This window comes from Rhea americana, unplaced genomic scaffold (genome assembly GCF_003343005.1).
Source record: "Rhea americana isolate MKP2758 unplaced genomic scaffold, rheAme1 scaffold_10, whole genome shotgun sequence".
Classification (NCBI taxonomy): domain Eukaryota; kingdom Metazoa; phylum Chordata; class Aves; order Rheiformes; family Rheidae; genus Rhea; species Rhea americana.
Genome location: NW_028185039.1, coordinates 8,359,643 through 8,379,023, shown reverse-complemented (window position 1 = coordinate 8,379,023; position 19,381 = coordinate 8,359,643). Strand labels below are relative to the sequence as shown.

General features: G+C 41.4%; 1 protein-coding gene across 1 annotated transcript in view; it reads right to left on the bottom strand.

The window, feature by feature from the left end:
- The window catches only part of GRIN2A (glutamate ionotropic receptor NMDA type subunit 2A), a 177,071-nt gene that overhangs the window by 49,709 nt on the left and 107,981 nt on the right, over positions 1-19,381 (bottom strand). Inside the window, exon 3 of the mRNA XM_085300716.1 lies at positions 11,642-11,756. Within this exon, the coding sequence (XP_085156842.1) occupies positions 11,642-11,756 (115 nt within the window). The remainder of the gene's footprint in view (positions 1-11,641; positions 11,757-19,381) is intronic.

Below are 19,381 nucleotides of genomic sequence, written 5' to 3'. Positions count from 1 at the left end.
CTGCCCCCTACGCCCATCATGACGTCGCCCACACTGGTCTGCCCCCTAATCCTCACCGTTAGCTCTCGGCTGGCCCATCAGCCATCCCCAGGCAGAGCTGCTGGCACTCCCACTGCTCTCCCCAACACGGGGCAGTTTCCCCTCTCATAACACTGTCAATGGTGCTTTTCATTAGCAGAGTTGACAAATGTATCACTTGAAGCGAACATTTTGTCCTTCTGCATAAACATTCAGTAATATTAAATACAATTAATAAAACTGAAACCGTGACACAGTAAACCAAAGTATCTAATTCTCACTGGGGTTTAAGTGAATTAAGAGCTTGAGTTTTGCTGAAAGGAATTAGTTTCACCTAAACTTCCAATTTTAACCACTACCTCTGAAAAAGCAGCATGCACTTTCAACCAAAAATAATCATGATGGTTTTCATATTTACCACAAGGCTCTGAGCATACACTGAATTTTATTCACTGTGAAGCTGTCATTCAACAGCTTGGATACATTCTCTTAAGTGAGATAAGAAAAGGATATTTTCAGACTGATGTCAATTTTTTWAAAAATAGAAAAGATTACTGGTTATTTGAAGAAGAATCTTCTCAGGAAATATTTTTGTATGGGCAACCAATACACTTGTTTAGATTAAAAAATATATTTTGCAGTGATTTGGAAATAACTATCTTGAAGAGGGAAATATACTTACAGACAAGATGGTATCACAGTCAATGACTGCAGCTGAGTCACTTAAATTTCCTATTTCCTATTGAAGCTTAGCACATTAAAAAACCACACTGGACTGACAATCTTGCCAGATTGTCAGCAATACTATCAACTCCTCATTGCTCTTAGAATAATTCATACTGAAAGAACTAAAGTAACTAAATCTCCCCTGCAAGCTGGATAACTAACTGAAACTCCGTTTTTTGGGGACATAGATTAGGGCATATGGTGGCTATTGTAGAGACTAGTAAAAGCTGGCATGCCAAAAATACTGCACACTGCTTAGGAAAAAATCCCAAGTTATAACAATACTTATAATCATTTTATCACAGAGTTTGTTTATGAATATAATATACAAGATTACTTACAAAGTGTAAGAACTTGTGATTGCCATGCAAACTTAAACACTAAGTTCTCATTCAACACTGGCKGTTAAAGTGACTTACCTATGATAACAAAGCCAAATATCTGAGAAGTAAGAAATAAAATGCAAGTCCTGGCTTCTCCTATAAAGRCCTCTATAAATATGAATATAGAATTCATAATAGAAATAAATACAGAATATGAATAAGTTAATATACAGAACATGAAAAGTAGAATACGACAAGTTCAGTTGCTGTTCTCTCTAGAAGACAGCAGTGATATTGGAATAAACCACTTGACAGTGAACTAGTTACCAATCTGGACAATTTTGAAATTCCGTCACCTCTGGCGCTTTGCTACTTGGTGATCATGAYAGCTACTGAAGAAATGAACTAAAAAATGGCATCCTACAAGCAAGTCCAAGCATCCAGCTTTGAGAGAACGGCTTTGTCTTTATCATGCTTACTAGTAACGGTATCACGGATATAGATAGCCTTTATACAAAATTTTATAACGTTAATGACAATCAATTTGAATGCTAGAACACATTTGATACATATGTTTTTGCTGAAAAAGTCTAAATGAGAGTAACAAGTCTCAAATAATTAATGAATGAAATTTTAATTTTCTGAAGTCTAGATTTGCAAGTATACTACCTGGGAGGGTGGACATAAGACAAAACGCTAGTCATAGTCTGAAACCCAACTGAGGACCTCAGAGAAAAAGATTAAGTAAAAAAAATAGCTTTTGCTTATTTAAACACTGTTTAGCTACAAATACTTGAGCACAACGCAAAACTGAAACACTAAGCAGATTGTTCACCAAACACACAAAATACAAATTTGCAATTTAAACTACAAGCCTCAAATATGAAAAATATGCTACTTTTGCATTTGGTTTGGTTCTTCGCCTATAACTGCAAAAAAATTCTTTAAAGCCTAAATAACTCATTAAAATGCCACAGGTTATCTTTTTGCAATACAAAGTTAGATATGCGTGGTATGCACCATGAAAATTTAAACTGAAAGGAAAATATGCACCCAGAATTTTCTCACACGTTACACAGCTAGGATTTAATGACTTTTTATAGCAAGCTATATTAAAAAAGTCTTGAAATCTGAAGTCACTAGTCTGATGCAAGCTATGCTAAACTGTTAATAATACAAAGACAACACTATTAAACAGAAATCAAAGATACTACTGTTACACATCAATAAGCTGCAACTTGGCCCTCCTAGATTTCCTCTAAGGATGTTAATGGTATAATATTGTGATTCATTATGGTTTAATTTTAAAGAATTCAGATATCTGATGGATTTGAATCATACCATAGAACTGAAGGAGCCTACATAGCTAAAAAGAGCAAAGCAGAGGACCGTGACAATATAAAAGCCTAACATCTACCCTGTTCCTTGTTAACTACCACATAATGATACCAAAGGTGAAGGAAAACCGAAGGACTTAGAGATTTTACACTTTAAAAGCAAATGTCAGGAAATACTTATTCCTAAATCAACAGAAAGAAACAAGTTGAATGTAGTGATCACTTGCCCAAGTCAGTTCAAGCATTTGTTCAAATAACTATTATGTAAAGGAATATAATATGTAAGGCATAAAATATACTGTACAGTCACAGAGAGTCTGCACGTTTTGAAACACTGTCGGTGATATATCCTTACACTTTGCATTCAAAAAAAGCACAATTTGAATTATCTGGCGAACTCACRGTATTCTGGTCAGTACTGGAAGCATACTACCCTAGAAGTCCTTTCACCCAATCAGCTAATCATCTTGTTTATAGATGAGACAAAATTGTGGCTAGGTACTCCCCTCCGSACTAGCTACATGAAAACCTCTGGAATAACTGTCCTCTTTTTTGTTCCCTCTTCCTTTTCACAAAATGGGAAACTAAAATAGCAAGCAGCCACTCTGCACATCCTTATCAAAGCCTGGTGAAATTTTCATAGTCGGTGTATCAAAGACTACCAAAGATTAACACGGTAACAGCGGTAAATTCCCACGTAGAAAAAGAAAATGCTGCCTCGACTGTGGAAACGTTACCGCTGCGGAGGAGAATCACGACGTCCTGCCCCCCGCCGGAACTTCCCGCCCGCACCCGATGCAGCCCAGCGCCCCTCCGCCACCCCCAAGCTTCCCCTCCTCTCGCCACGCACCGCGCCTGCGCCGCCCGGGGGAGCGCAGCCAGAGGACGGGAGGTCAGCAGAGCAGCCACGGGCCTGCTGCACGGCCMCCACGTCCTGCTGGCGAGCGTGTGCGAGGCGGGAAGAAGGGGACCGTCCTGGAGACAATTCCCACKGGCCTCATTTCTTGAAAGAGAGCAGCTCCTCACCAACAAACTGCACGTTCAGAAAGTGGGCTTTTCACGTCCCAAAAAGATCTCAAACCCACCATTTTTAATATCTTCTACACAGAAAATAYGTTGTTTTGATGAAGACAATGTACCTGTAGTTCTAGAACTGTTACCTAGAACTAACTTACTAGAATCACGTAGACAGAGGTCTGAGGAGAAAGAATTTCAACTAGCCCAATTACTCTTGTTGTTTGCGTTACAGATTGATGGGAATTTGAAATTATTTTTTTTCTCTGAAACAGAATRGAAACATTTTTAAAATCTCAAAACTTTTTGGAGAGGTCAGGAAAACAAATTTCTCTAGTGCTACTGGAAGCAAGACTCCTGCCGCGCAGCAAGGGCCTGAAGCCGAGCCCGTGCCGGTGCGCAGCCAGACACACACTCCGGTCCGCTTCATGGAGAATCCGATGCATCCGAGCTCATGCGGTGGGCCCAGACATCTTGAATTTAAAATAAAGCCTATATACGATGTAACATTCATCCTCGGTGTGGCCTCTCCCCAGTGATAGCAAATTTAGCTGTAGACAAATCAGGGCAGTTTTTTCAATATCTCTTGCCTCCATTTTCAGCACGTACCATATTCCTTTCCTCCTCCYTAGAAAGCTACGAATATTTATCATTCCCCATGTAGGCGTACCATGCTCTTATTCTCACCTGTGCCCATGCGGTAGTAAGAAATCTTACGTGCTAAGGCATCATTTCCTTAGCCCCTCTAGGCACGGGTGTACACAGGAAAAATCCACCTCTTTCTCTAAAGTATGCTCTTTTGACATCTCTTCTTCACTGAAGTAACATGGCTTCTTTTTAGAGTACATTTAGAGTACATAGAGTACATACATTTACTTGAACATTAAATAAAGTAGAAAAGGAACATTYGGACTTCTGGGTTATGCAAGCTGAAAGACAGAACTACTGAGTTGTTCAAAGACAGGTCTGAAAATTAGATTTATGCTCCAACCTTAAACCCAATTAACTACAGTTAGTTACAGTGTGTAGCAAATAGAGCTACAGAGAATAKAATAGCATGCTTAGAGTGCAAAGAGCATAAAAGTGGGTCTGGAAAGAGAGTTTTCCTTCTACTTAAACCTCCTAAGAATCCAATTAACATTACTAGAGAAATTAAAAGGGAAAATGAGCTTATTCTCAGCAGACATTACGGTATATCTGTATCGCTAGATTAAAAAGCTGGGGGAGAATGCAAAACTTCGTTAAGGTGGAATTGAAAGTAATAAATACATTAGCATGTATTTGTAAAGCAAACACATTTCAAACAGAAAATTCCAGCTAAGATTAATGTTCAAAAAAATAAAGACATGCTCTGGTATGGAACTGTCAAAAACCCAGACCCAAATAACCTTTATTCTAGTGTGTGGAAATGCCACCGAATATCCAGAGGTTTTTGATAAGTTTCTTTCATTCCTAATTAGATTGATAATTATGTGGCTTCAATCTCAGAGAAATGCAGAAGATGGTATTCATTTGAAGAAAGGACAACAGAATTGTCTTTGGGAAAGATCCCGCCCCAAATTATACAAATCTTCTACAAATCTTTCACGGAAGAGCTCCTTTGCTGTCAGCCTGAATGAGCAGCTGTGAGATCCTCCTCTCGTTCACACCGGACTGAACGCCCTGCAAACGGACCGTGTTACCCGGAGTGACCCCCTCATCTCCGCATGTTCTTCTTCTGAAGACTGCAGCTGAGGAGGGTGATAATAAACCATTTGTGGTGTTTCTGTGTGACAGCCAGACAAACATGGCTAGTCTAAGTAAGAAAAAAAAGAGCAAAGTTATTCCCTACGGTACCTCACAGAGTCCMCTCTCCAGCTCCAGTTGCTGGTACAATCTCTAAGACAGGGATGGTTGACATAACCCAAGTGACCCTTGGGCAYAGACACCAACATGTCAGAGAAACTGCAAACAGCAGCGAGCAGGACCTTCCCCATGTGCCAGCGCGGGCACGCAAAGGAAGTCTGGCACACCGACACACCTTGCAGACAGCAGACAAATCCACCCTGTCATATCACCCTCTTCCCAGCAGATGGGAACGGTGCACAAGACACAGTCGTCATCCTTGTGCAAGGAAAAACGTTACACGATGACATGGACACTATATGCGCTGCCAGCACCATCCACGTCACTAAGCCTTTGCTAGGAGGCAGATCTGCAAAGATGTTCTTGCTGTGCTAAACATAGCAKCTACTGCAAATATGTTTTTGGACTGCCTCACTTTTGTGAAAAAAAAATGCTGAGCAAATGCATACTCTAACCTCTCTGGCTTTGTAGAAAAGCTATTTGTTATCTTTATTCCATCACACTTTTCCACTTCCAAGGAAGCACGGGCTGACTTTATACTCTCCAGTTATTGACTTAAAACAACTTTGTTAGGTTAGCAGTAACAGGCGACTGCAGAACAGAGCACAACCAAAACCCTTTCCTCTACAAGCAGCATCTGTTGTACACCTTCTGCTGCAAGCCTTCGTGCCGCTTCATGTGTTTGGGAGTCCATATTTCACATCACTCTAAGTCTAAACGAAAAAATGCTGTATAAGCACTTCCATGTCTTGCTAATAGGGAATTGCTTAGTATCCTAGGTGGTTTGAAGACATCCATTTTAAGACTCTGAAGTATTCAAAATTTGCTGTGAAATCTCATACGGGGTACACAAACGTACTGTTCTTTCCTCACAGGTGCTCCTTATGCTGACAGCAAAGCACCAACGCTGTGACCAACAGGGCTCAGAGGAAAACAAAATGCCCAGAGAGTTTATACAAAAGCAGGGAGAGAAAAAAGCTACCAGCTCCTATAACCTCATCCTCTAGTACAGAATTAACAATGAGCACTCACCAAATCCTCAGTGGTTGCTATAGTCTTGGCTTTAGGAAATATCCCAACTATCTTTATGCTGCACAASAATTCAGACTCATACCAGAGGAACCATTTTATACTTGATTATGCCATTAGACGAAAGAGCTAAACACACTGGCAGCCCCCTACCTCCCCCTCCCAGTGCCTTTCTGAGAGCCTTTCTGTCCCTCTCTGCACTCAGCTAAGATCTGGCTCTCCGGAGGTCTCCGGACGGCCACCTTCGCTTTGGGAGTGGAACGGCTGCACTGGAAGGCCTCCTACTCCTTTTCTCTCCTACAGTGCTAGCTGCAAACCACCAAGCAAAGCACACTTCACTGCTCCTTTGCCTGACAGCTGCAATTCCTTTGCAGCAACAGGGAGAAGAACCATCCCTTTTTAGGATTACAGCATTTAAGGAACGCTGCAGAGTAACTGCTGCAATTCAGACCGCTGTCCGCACAGGAAAGGTCAAAGGGAGTGCCCTCGAGCCAAACACAAGCTCACTGGTACAGAACCGATACACTCAACAGTGTCAGGACAGGCATACTTACAGTAAGACTAATAGACTAAGCAACAAGAATGCCACCAAAATGACAACGTAACCAATGCTAAAGAGGCGCTGCTGTATCTGCCGTGCAAGATGCCAACATCTGCTTAAAAACCTTACTGTATCATACTAGGCCRTAGAACTACAGTACGTCCCAGGCAAAATACGTACCAGTAAATGGATCRTGCAGTTTCGGGTGTCCTAGTTAAAGTATATACACTTCGTCACAATTTGTAGAGAATGTCTATCATGAGGCATCATTAYTTTTCAGCTGTCACGATACCAGCTCTGGATGCAACTGAGTTTTCTGAGAAATTGCCCTGAACTATCTCAGTGATTTTTTATTATCGCAATATTCTGACACAAAGCACTGTAAGAAATCTGACTTAGCACGACGCTCTCCAGGTCTGGTACCGCAAAATTTCACCTACAACACTATATCCGAGAGTCGTCCTCTCTCAGCTACGTGGAACTGGATGCTCCGAGGCAGACGGCGCTCTCCGCGGAGGACACAGGCCGTCCCCCGGGCCGGGGCTGCGCTCCCGCTGCCCGCTCACTGCGGCTCGGGTGCAAGYGCTACCACCTGACACAGAGCTCGCAAATCTGGCATGTGCAAGTTAATCAGAGCAAAATCTAGTCYCACATTACATGCTGCATTAATATGAAGTTAAAGATAATTGGCTACAATTACAGTAAAAAAATATATAAGAAGCAATGATTCTTGCAATGACATTTAACTAGCAACTGTGCTATAAAATATCTGTTACTCTTGCTTCTCATAAAGTTTCATTGGCTACAGAAATACTGGACGTTCACATCTCACAAATTCTCCCAACACTCAGAAACACAGGAGATGGCAAGTGCTCGGTTCCTTCCCTACATCAACAGGTTCTTCCATAATCCAGACATGGCCAGTAACGTCATGCAGACTGTAACTTATGGAAAGCRCTCATGCTGTTAATATGATGTAAATGTGATGTAAAGAAGAAATCAAACTTTAAAACAACTTCAGCTAGTATCAGTGCAACAATTAGACTTTTCTAAAAAGAGAAGGAAATACAGGCAATAATGGTAATTTTATCTATACCTGTCTGGGAGTGCTCACGAAATTTGTTTTTATTCTGATACTCATCTTTGCAGGTATAAAACACACTTCTTTAATTACAATACAGCATTCTCAACCTTGTTTAAYGTACATGATATGCACAGCTAATTAAAGGGCCTGTGTTGGCCTAACTTAGCCACTACTAATTATATTCCAGTGTCCGATTTTAATATCGTATGGAGGTTCCAATTAATTCTCTGAGTTTAAAAAAAAAAGAAAGGCGACTGTGAAGTTTGAGTGAAGGGAAGGGGGTGGGCGAGAGTCCCCCAGCGCGGAGAGGCGCCCCGCGGGGGCACCGCCGGCGGCACCGCCGCCCTGCGCTGCCGAGGTTCCCGCAGCACTTCAGTGCTGTTTGGGCCACGCTGTTACTTCTGGCACATTTATCGAGTTTCACTGAAACATGCACATTTAACTTGTCTTACTAAAAATCTCTTGCCTGAGAACAGCAGCCCCTTTGCCTGTCAAGATTAGCAGAAAGACTATGAATGTTGATGTCAGAAGTTGGAGCAGCTGCTTTAGGATCTAACGTGCCCAGAAGCGATTTGCAGTCTCCAAAGTATTATCAGCGAACCAGCTTTCTCCAGAACCAGATACGGGACAAACCTCTCAGTCAACCCCATTTATGCAGGAAACTTCCATTTCAAAGTTTTGATGTTGAGTCATTTGTAAAGGAAAAAGGAACTTACTTTCCTAGGGGGAAGACGTATGCTTTTCAACTATGGTTTAATGGATTTGCCATAACCTCAAGCCTTGAGTCAAGTATGTCAGTTTTGAGACCAAGTAAAAATTGTATTTAAGTAAAAACAGATTATTATACTAAAGCCAAAGGAAACTGAACTGAGTTTTCATATTAAATCTTGTACTTTCAGGAGAAGATTGGGTAAATAAATAATAAAATGACTACTTGCAATTTCTACGTACATTAGTTACATTACAAGGATTAGCATACCGTTGCATTATCAATATTCCACACGAGTGAATCATTTTACTAGATGCTAGGACTTGGTGTTTTCCATATAGGATTGAGGCTATTTAATAAGACCTCAATAGAATAAATCTGTGAAATACATTGAAATAGCGTAATTGGAAGTAAAAGCATGCACCTGTCCGGAAACTCAAAGCAGGAAACGTTGGATCTCAGATGCTTTCCAAACTAGACAGTTTTAAAAGGGGCAGAACAGCTACCACAAGAAGAAAGAAGCAAAGAGAAGAAAGAAATTTGCTAAGAGAAGTGGGGTGAGAAAAGAAACTGGAAAAGCACCAACAGGTGGCATTACAGACAGGTTCGAATAAACTGCTGGGTTGGGCAAAGACCTTTTCACGTCTCTAAGTCAGAGGAACTTTTCTATTACTTCTAAAGCACTTAACGAAACTCTGCTGCTATAAATCTGGGGTGCACAGGCATGGCCAAGAGCAGCTTGCCAGGATAATTTGTCTATCTGTCTCCCCCCCCCAACAGGCAAGGATCAGCTTGCGGGTGCAAGGAGAACTCCAGCGATGACAGCCCGTTCCGGCACCCTGCTCTTCCCCCCGGGCGTAATCAAACCTGGCCTCCACCCCGCAGTCCCAAAYGGGGCAGCAGAGACAAAAGCTGCAGCTGGGGGTCAGACCGCCTCTGCCGGCACCCGGAGCGGCGCCCTGGCCTGCTCCCCTGCCGCTCTCGGGCAAGGAGCCACCCGAGGCAGGCGCGCAGATCGTCCCGGGCAGCAGCCGCTCTTCCGCCGTCCCCAGAAACGCCTCCAAAACAGCAGCGAGGAGGAAGGGGTTTACCAGACCGAAAGGTGCCCGGGGATGTAGGCCCGAGGCTCTGCAGAGCCTGGGGGCCCTGCGCAGGCCGCCACCGCCCGCCGGAGCGGGCCCCGCGCCACGTCCTCCGCGCCCACCTGCACGGCGTCGGAAGGGGAAACAGGCCCAGCTGCTTCTTTGAAACACTGCGTGTTCACAGAGCCGAGATTTCTGTGCTGTTACTAGCTCATTTTTCAAAAACATCAAACGAATTTTCCCTTGTCCTTTGGATGTCCTTAAGAGAAGTTTCAAGATATAAAACATACGAAATTATGATTCCATAAGGATGATGACTCTCTCTTTAGCCATTTTCTCCCTTTGGAGCCTCATACGAATATTCTCCACATAATGGAGTATAATATTTTTTTCCAGAATGTCATATATGATATGCAGAATTTTAAAATAGGATGAAAAAATTTCATAATGGTTACTGAGCAAAAGATTCCTCCAAAGATTCAGATTGACACATTTGGATAGGATTAAATTTATCCAGAGAATTAAATTTGCATCAAATGAACGTCAAGGAACGCACAGCATTATCTAGGACCACTTTTTATGTTTCTATATAACTAGCATATTTACTTAGATATCCTACAGTAATTCATATTTTATCATTATTATTCAATGTCAGTAAAAGACTGTTAGTCTTACAAACTKAAGTTTAACACTTTATGGAATTCTGAAAAAAGAGTTTATAAAASATAAAAATGATTAGCGATTTCAGCAGCAAATTTGATAATGCAGGATCATGTTTTATGAACTTAAAATAAATTTGGGAGAATATACGGGTGGTTTATTATTACAGAATCACAGAATCGGCAAGGTTGGAAAGGGACCTCTGGAGATCATCTAGTCCAACCTCCCTGCTCAAGACAGCATGTTAGACAGGATTGCATCCAGGTGGATTTTGGATATCTCCAGACAAGGAGACTCCACAACTAAATATTTTCCAGGGTTCCCTGTTCATAAAACATGAGACCTCAGATAACCTGCAAAACATCAGAGCGAAAGGAATCACAAGCTGAGGTGGCAGTATTAAAACAGAAAAATGCTCAGGACAAACTTCCTCTTTTATTCCTTGCATATATGACTAACCCTCCTATTAAGACCCAGAGGATTTTAAAGATACATCTCTTCAGACTATGTATACAAAAGTATGATGCTTCCATTCTTTTCAAATACGTAAAAGTAGGTAGTAGAACATTGTCGCAGTAAATTCATTTTCAATAGGRAAGATCTGGAGGCTCAGCTCCACACTATGTCTAGATTCTAGGTCACTGCACTCTGCCTCTTTATTACATATTTAAGAAAATATCATTATTTACTCTCTATAGTACATTTTCCTTTTAGTCTATATAAAGATTTATGGAGATCACTTGTCTACAGAAGAACACAAGTCAAGATTCTGAATTTGTAGGTACACTTTATATGGATTATCCTCCACTTCAAAAAGAACTTCATGGTTTGCAAAAATATACTTTTATTATAAAATCTATTGAAAATAYAAAAACATAAGAAATATTTGAAGTGCTCCTGGACTATGTTCTTATATTCAAATCATGCAAATGTAAGCATCTAAGACCCAAGTTTCAGGAGATTTTTCAGTCATGCATTTTATTTTACTAAATTGTGAGAAGAAATGTAAAACATGTTTCAAAAAAGTTGTCTGATATCTATGTCGCATATCTTCACTAATACACTGCTTTCTCTGTTAGAACACTTTAGACCTACCTAGAATAGGTAAATCGAATAAGGTAAAAYTATCTTTTCTGAACTGTGGTGACAAATCTGCTACAGCAGAATATCATTATTGACAACAGTGACGCTAATCCGCCTATTTGTCATTAATYGAGTTGTAGCAACTTTCTCCTATCTCCTCTCATCTCTGTTACCTACAGATAATACTCACCTTTTCCCACTCACGATTGTTGTTCAGTACTATTACCACCAGCCGGGGATGTGCCTGATAGCCATCTGCTGTGAAGGACAAATCTTTACCTTCCCAAGTCACATTCATCATAAACCTAGAAGGAAAAAAAAAAATGTTCAGTGAAAAATTAATGAGCTATCCAGCAGTTAATGAGCAAGTTAATTCAGTCATCAGAATCACCGACAAAATAYATGTAATAAATCTCATTAATGCTGTGAAAAGCCTATGTTTGCAGCATGGAGAATCTCTGGATTTTTATGCATTTCTTAGAGATGGAAAAGCAAAATATTATTTATGTATGATTTTTAATGCGGACATTTTTAAAGACGTAGTTTCCACATTGTGTACAACCCATACACTCCAGGCATGATCTTTTCACACTTAGCGCAACCTCATCAGTTTTGCAGCACCTTTTGAAAYATGTCTATATCAGACCTGTATGCAGTGTACACTACTGTCTCACCGCTGTAATACCCAGAGGTAGGTGTAATTAGTCTGGTTTCACCTACTTGCACCTCCCAGAATCCCACCAGCCCCTCTGATACCGCAGCTTTCAACAGCATCTTTGCAATGCTTGGATAAATTCCCCTAATAGCTTCAGCCAAAAACACACAGAAAAACTTTGAAAGACTCCGTGATAATTCACTTCAACATTTTCAGTTATAAACAACTGATGGTGGGGTTTTATAAATAACCCGCATACGAAGTCTAAGTGCCACCGTATTTATTGCTTGCTTAGTTTCCCTAACAACCTTTTCTCTTCCTCTATTGCTATGCTAACCTGAACGTTCTGAGGATAAAATAATACTTAGCAGCAGAACTGTGATTATTAGTGATTATACTATGTCTACGAAACCATCGTTCTGACTTGGACCACACCATCAAGGCACACGTATGAACCCTGGCTAATCTGCAAGCACCTCTATGAAAACTAGTCCTGGGCTGGAAGTGTTTGGAGCACGACCCTCCGACATGAAGGTGGACCGGATCTGACCTGCCTTCAGGGAGGGATCTCTGTACTCCATATGGAGAGATCCTTCAGCTCCATGGAGTCCTGGAGCCTTTCTAGCCATAGATTTGTCCTGGAAGGTTTTAAAATGCTTGACTGAGTTTATACTAATTTTACAGTATTCCAATACTACATAGTTTTTCCATTTCCTGTTTTGTATATATTAGTTACTGATTTCTACCTGTTGTTTTCCCTTCATCATTGAACCAAATAGCCTGTTTTCCAAAACAAAGGCCTTTTGTTGATTCAGAAATGCTAGCTTTGTGGCCATCTCTTCTTTCGGTCTAGACTTTCCTTCCAATTAATTTTCTCTCATAATCTTTCACAGATATATAACATATAACTGTATTTATATTTGTTCCAGTCCCACACAGCTTCAGTGTTTCACAGTGAGAACAGATTGTTTTCACTGCTTCAGGGTCAGAAAGTGTGATGAGAAATAGCAGCTTTTATTTAAAGCACAAATAYGAGGAACTTGCTGCCAAGAGTCTGAACTACTACCGCATGCAGACCAACCTCCTCGCACTGTGATATTGCAAAAATCTATCGCTTTGCACATTATTTGGAACTCCCTCACCTAAGAAAATCAGTCACGGAAGGAAAGAGAGCAAAATGCTGGTACTTGCATTCGTGCTCTTGGGTCACGTTGAAAAAAATCAACCCACCTAGATGCCCAATATGAACCCGACAGCACTGTTTTGCAGATGGGAAGTAAGACTGCAGTCCTATCTTGGAGATCCCACAAAAGATAACAGCTCTTCATGATAGCTATATTGAACATCCAAGTGAATTCCATTCTACTTCATCCTTAAAACAGYTGCTTTTCAAAGGGTGTTAAAGAAGTTCTTACAAGTATTCTCCATAAATTGCTCTGGAACATTTTTGCCAAGACACTGATATTGTTTCACATGCTTTTTTATGTAGTGGCCTGGTCTCCTGCTGAATCTGACACACAATTCTTCAGTTCCCTGTTCAAAGGAAAAGGCTTCGTACAGACATGGCTGCCTGACAATCCCAGCAGTAGAAGCACTTCAAATAAAAGTATATAAACTCYGAAGAAATAATGGTGCTGTGTCATGACAGTTAATAATGAAATGTGCACTGCCCTAAACAACCATATTAACACCACTCAGTACCCATCTGACAGCAATTTGTAAATTTAGCCATAATAATAACTCATATTTTGTGACAGACTTTGATGTGAAAATTTTCCTCTTGGCACAACTTTCCTTTTCAGTTGAACTAATTTCCCATATATTACGTTTCTCATAAAGCACTGAAAGAGCTTACTTAGGAATAAGAAGCTTGTTTGTCACCTTTACAGCAAGTGATAAGCCACTAAACAGACTTTGGTTGTGTATACGTATAGGAAAACAGCATATAGCTCCCTCACTGCTGAAAATGAAATGCACTGGAATCCTTTGAAAAAATCTCTAAAAAGTCACTAAATGGTAAAACGTTGAAATACTGCTAAGATGGCACTACTTGTATTCTTATTTCTCACCATCTCTCAGGAGGTCTCTCCCTCATGAGACCTATCATCTCTTACAAACTTTCAGATTAATACACTGAAATAACCCCCACACAACAAACATAATGTGTTACGGGATTAGATTCAAATCAATTTAACCTATAAAATTCAAAGCTGCGAACTTTTTCTCTTCTTAATGGCTGAACCAAAAATACGCACGCTGCATTACATAGCACTTTTGTGTCCAGTCAGATTCCTAATTACACAGCCATCGGTGATTATGCTTGCGTTGATCCTTTCTTTTATTTAATTTGGCAGGATCGCTACCCCAGACTTCAAATACCACTCATCATATCTGGGAATTGACATGCAAATCCTCTAGTCCAGAAGCTGTTCAGGGACCCTCACAAGATGCTGTACTGCAGTTGTAATAATGCTCAGTGCATTCCAACAAGAAAGATGAACTGCAAATCTAAAATGAAAATATGAATTCAGTGAGTATTTTTTGTGTGAATTTACCAGGCATTTAGTAGTAAGATATATTTTTTGAGTTAAAAAAAATTGCCTCATCTGCCAAAATTCTCTTAAAATTGTATTGTCTGAGTCATATGCTAAGGTGGCAGTGAATGACACATTCTGAGCTACCCCAATTTCTCAATTGCAGCAATAAAAAAAGAACATAAAAAAGATTCTTGTTTTTCCAAGTACACTCTTCTACGTGAAATTCATCAACAGCCTGTGTTCGTAAGAGCAGGAACACAGCAACCAATGCCTAAATCTACATTCACTTCTGAATTGTCATTTTTCCTCCAAAAAGGACTGAAGTCCTGCCCTGTTTTTGCTGGCCAAGATCCTAAAATCCATGCCTCAATAAAGAGCTTGTGTGGTTTTGCACATAGTCTACTCCTCGTTAAGAAGACTAAGGAAAGGGTATTTATATTATATGTTATTCTTAGAGAATTTTATATTTGCCTAAGACTCATTTTCTTCAAGATATCTTTGGTTTTTGAATTGGTCAAAATGTACTTCTGAGATAGCTTTGGAATTGCATATTCCTGTTCTTGAGTTAATGAAGTGCTCGAATATTTAAGTTCCTTATTTTAAGGGAGGAATTTAGCATACACCTTGGATTAGCAGTTGATCTGCTTTCATACCTCATTAATGCTGCAACCTTTGCACAGGCATGATAGCAGGAGGCCTTGTGATAGCACAGCACTGAAGGCTTAACTGACTTTTGTAAGCTGGAGTTTGTGAGCAACATGCCTCAGGGTCTTTTTGCTGAACCTCTGCTGTGTTGAATAAGCATGGTACCTACATGAAAAACAGGAACTTTGGCAGAAGTTAAGCTTTTCTCAAAAYTGAAGTCAAAATAGGTTTTTATCATCCTATGAACCAAGCTTATACTRTATTTCAAAAATATTTTTAAATGTTTATGCAATTCTTCTTTGGTTGCCATTTTCCCAGCAAATCTGAAAAGAGTCCACAGTTCACGAGGAAATGCCACAGCAGAACACTGTCCTCGTTGTATTTAGAGCATACCTTTAAACCATCAAGGTTACAAACTGCTCTCAAGATTTCCTAATTAATTTTTATAGACACAGAAGGATCAAGTAGTTCCGATAAAGTTTCAGATTAATGCCAAAACCATGCAATATTTATCTAAATCAAAATTCTGACTCTCTAGAGAGACAGAACACATTTARACAAATAGGTTTTCTGAACCTTTAAATGTTATCCTACAACTTAATTGACATCATTTTCCACTAACAAATGAAGAAAATAYTTTGCCAAAGGGTTAAAGTACTACCTCAGTCTTCAGAAGACCATTTGGTAGGGCACTACAGGGAACACAAGCACCCTTCTGGCTCCTCTCCTTACGGAAGACATGGGACTTCTTTCCTCCTGAGAGGTTTGGTAAGGACTCGCTACATGGGCAAAAGCAGTTAAAACATCAGAAATGCTCTGATCACTCCTGAAGTAGAATCTTTGCCACTTTTTACCTCGTTATTCAACAGAAAACATGTTTCCAAGCTATAACATTTCTTTTTATGTTTAATGCGTATTTCTGTATGCAAGTGTTTCCCTTACATACATAYGCGTATATGCAAGATGCACAACAGATGCAAGGATTTGAGAGCAAAAGAAAAAAGGTTTAATGGATTGTGCTGCAAGCTGCCTTTTTCTTTTTTTTTTTTTTAGGAAATACAAACTATTATAAAGATCACTGTTACAAAATGAAGAATAATCCTAGCCTCAGCTTACTGAACTTCTCTAGGGGTTTGAGCACTGCAACCAAAAACAAGCAGTGACAGAATGGAAGCACAACATATTGCACAGGAGTTSAACACTCTAAAAAGCAAATTATGTCTCAATGTTGTTCTCTGGACCCTCACCTGTGACAGTGCTCCGGGAAGTCATGACACAGTAGCACTGTCCTGCACACTGTATTTTTGGGATGATRTGACAGGGAATATCCTCACCATGGACATGCTCCCGCCCAATCGCCCTCCCATCCACCTGGGTCCCAGAGGACCCTGAGGCACTACTACACTTTCACAATTTCTTTCTCTCAGAACAAGCTGATCTTACTGCTGGTCAGCCATTAGAAGTAGTGAGCCAAGAGACTTATCCCGTTGTTTCTCCTTTACTCAGTAACTCTCCCCAGGCAACAGCCTGTGAACCAACTGCTCAATCAATTGGCTTTTCAAAGGGAAATTCAAGCTGTAACACTTCGYCAGAAGGCAAAGAGAATGCACATTTTGGAGATACATGGGACTGAAAAGTCAAAATTATAGGATACGTTCTGGAATCACCCCTCAAAAGWATTCCACTGCCACGAGGAAATGCTGCTGTAGACACAGGATGAAACTAGGCTAAGCACTGAAGCAGTGGCTTTCTGCACTTGCTGAGGCCAGACAGGTCTACTTACGCATAAAATAAAACCAAAAAACCATTCTAAAAAGATGCAAGAATGACAGCATTAAAAATACGTCATAAGTAAGAAAATACTTTTAGAAATGCGTAAACATGCATTTGTATTGCTGTTGTGCCACCGTAATTTAGGGCACCTACAAAAGACCTGGATTTCAGAAGCTAGCAAGTACGTGTGCGCGAGCATGTGCATGTGTGCGTGCGTACACATACTTAGGACGTCCTTGGAGCAACGCAAGGAATTAGAACTCTAATTCTTCGATCCTTTAAAAATAAATGCACACAATTTAGTTTTTATAATTATTTTTCACAGTGGTAATTCATATGATGAAAAATGTTTTCACAAAAAAAAAAATTAATTCCTCTTCTTTCCTCTTCTTTCCTCTTCTTTTACATATGATTGCTTTGATGCTTTCTCCATTTTTAGGTATTTCGTATTTTGCTATTTTCTTTCAATTCATCCAAACCAGCGTATTAATGAGGAAATGTCCGCGCTAGGGCTCGGGCTCGCACCACGCCAGGCCCTCGCCAGGCCCTGGCTCCTCTGCAGCTCCGCGGGGCAGCGACCCACAGCAGAGACTTGCCGAAGGCACGCACGACGGAGCGGCGGGACACCCCGGGGAGGCTGCTGCTTCAGGCACCCGGCGGGTCCCTACCAGCACACCTCACACGCGTGTTTTCAGGAGCAAGCTTACACGGGGGAAGTGGAAGCTGTCCCGCTGGGTGATCAGAGGTCCCTCCTGCTGGCTGCCCCGGGGGCTGACGTTTGCTCCCTCGTTTTCTAACGCTGGCTCAGGCTTTTCAAAGGAGGAGCGCGGGACTGGCGGGCTCAGGAGACGTCCCGAGACATCGCCACGGAGGCAACAGCCCAAAGCATGCAGCCTCCCCGGCACCCAGCGCCCACGGCCACCCCCGGGTGGCAAACGCCGTAGGAAAGGGCAGGCGCGCAGGAGATCGGGGCCCTCCTACGTGCCCCCAGCCAGCACCGCGGTCGCCAGAGCTGTGAAGCAAAGCACGGAGCCGACCGCTCCAGCGAGCGAAGAGCCTCCGGCTCCGCTCCTCACCAAAGCTCAGACCCGTTCCCTGCCTCAGCCTGCAGCCCCCACGGGTCATCAGACGCGGTCAACTCACCGGGGCCGTCGCCAGGGTCCCTCGTTTCTACCTGGTGCCTCCCTCACCACGAGCAGGCGAACTCCCTCCTCACCCAGAGAAAGAACTGCCGAAACARGAGTGAAAGCAGCCGAAGTACCTCCCAACCAAGACGTCAGCTGATGGTACTTCACSTTTCTGCAAACAGTGTGGCTCACCATCCCATCCCAACCAAAAAAATGCTTTACTTCCTCCATGCAGTCGTTTCCCAGAGCGCTGGCACCGTAACCACCGCTTACTGTGGCCACCTCCTTTCTACACTGGAAAACAGGCTGCAGTAGGTTTTTCTTCTTCGGGGTTTTTTTTTTTTTAGGAGAACTTTGAACCTCGTGAACTGAAATCCAATGATTGTTTACTGTAATGCTTCCCACTGCCCATTTTTACTGGTCTCTCTCTAAACCAAGCATTTTAATAATCCAGACAGCCTGCCTGGGCTTGGCATTGACCCAGCATTGTACCTAAAAAAGCAGGAGTGAATCCAGGTTTTATCTTTTTCTCCCRTTGAGGCTATGAACTGCTGATCTTCCTTATTATAGTCCCATTATGGAAATCTGGAAGATACTTATCTATAATACCAGGAAAAAAAGTTTATCATTAAGAAACAGACCTCCCAAATGCATTTTTAGATTAACTCAAGAAACACTGAATGTAGAGGATATAATGTGTACATTAGTACATATAAGAAAAAAAAAATCCGTAACCTAATTCTTTAATAATTTTTTTTCTGTTATCTTGAAATAGATTAGTACTTTAGTACTAGSTAGCCATATTTCAAAGAGCAAAGCTTTGTTTAAAGACAACTTTATATTTTAGATTTTGTAGGGTTTTTTTTTAACCTCAAATCCTTCCCAGTGATGCAAAGAAAGAGTCTCTTCTTCCTCTTCACATCCCCTCCTCCTCCTCCTCCTCRTTCCCCAGCCTGTAACTCCGCCGTGTACTCTGCTCCTGGAGCTGCGCAGCCCCAGGCCTCGAGCCAGCCTGCGCGAGTRAAGTTTGGGGAACAATATGCTCAGTGACTGTGAAAAAGGAATGACATGCCAGCCACTTGTGCCTCCTGCCAGCTGCTCCTGAAAGCGTTAGCTGCCACCAGCTCTGGAAAAGTCATTTTGCCCCAATTCTGCCAGATCAGCAGCAAAACTCTTGAGGAACCATATTTAAA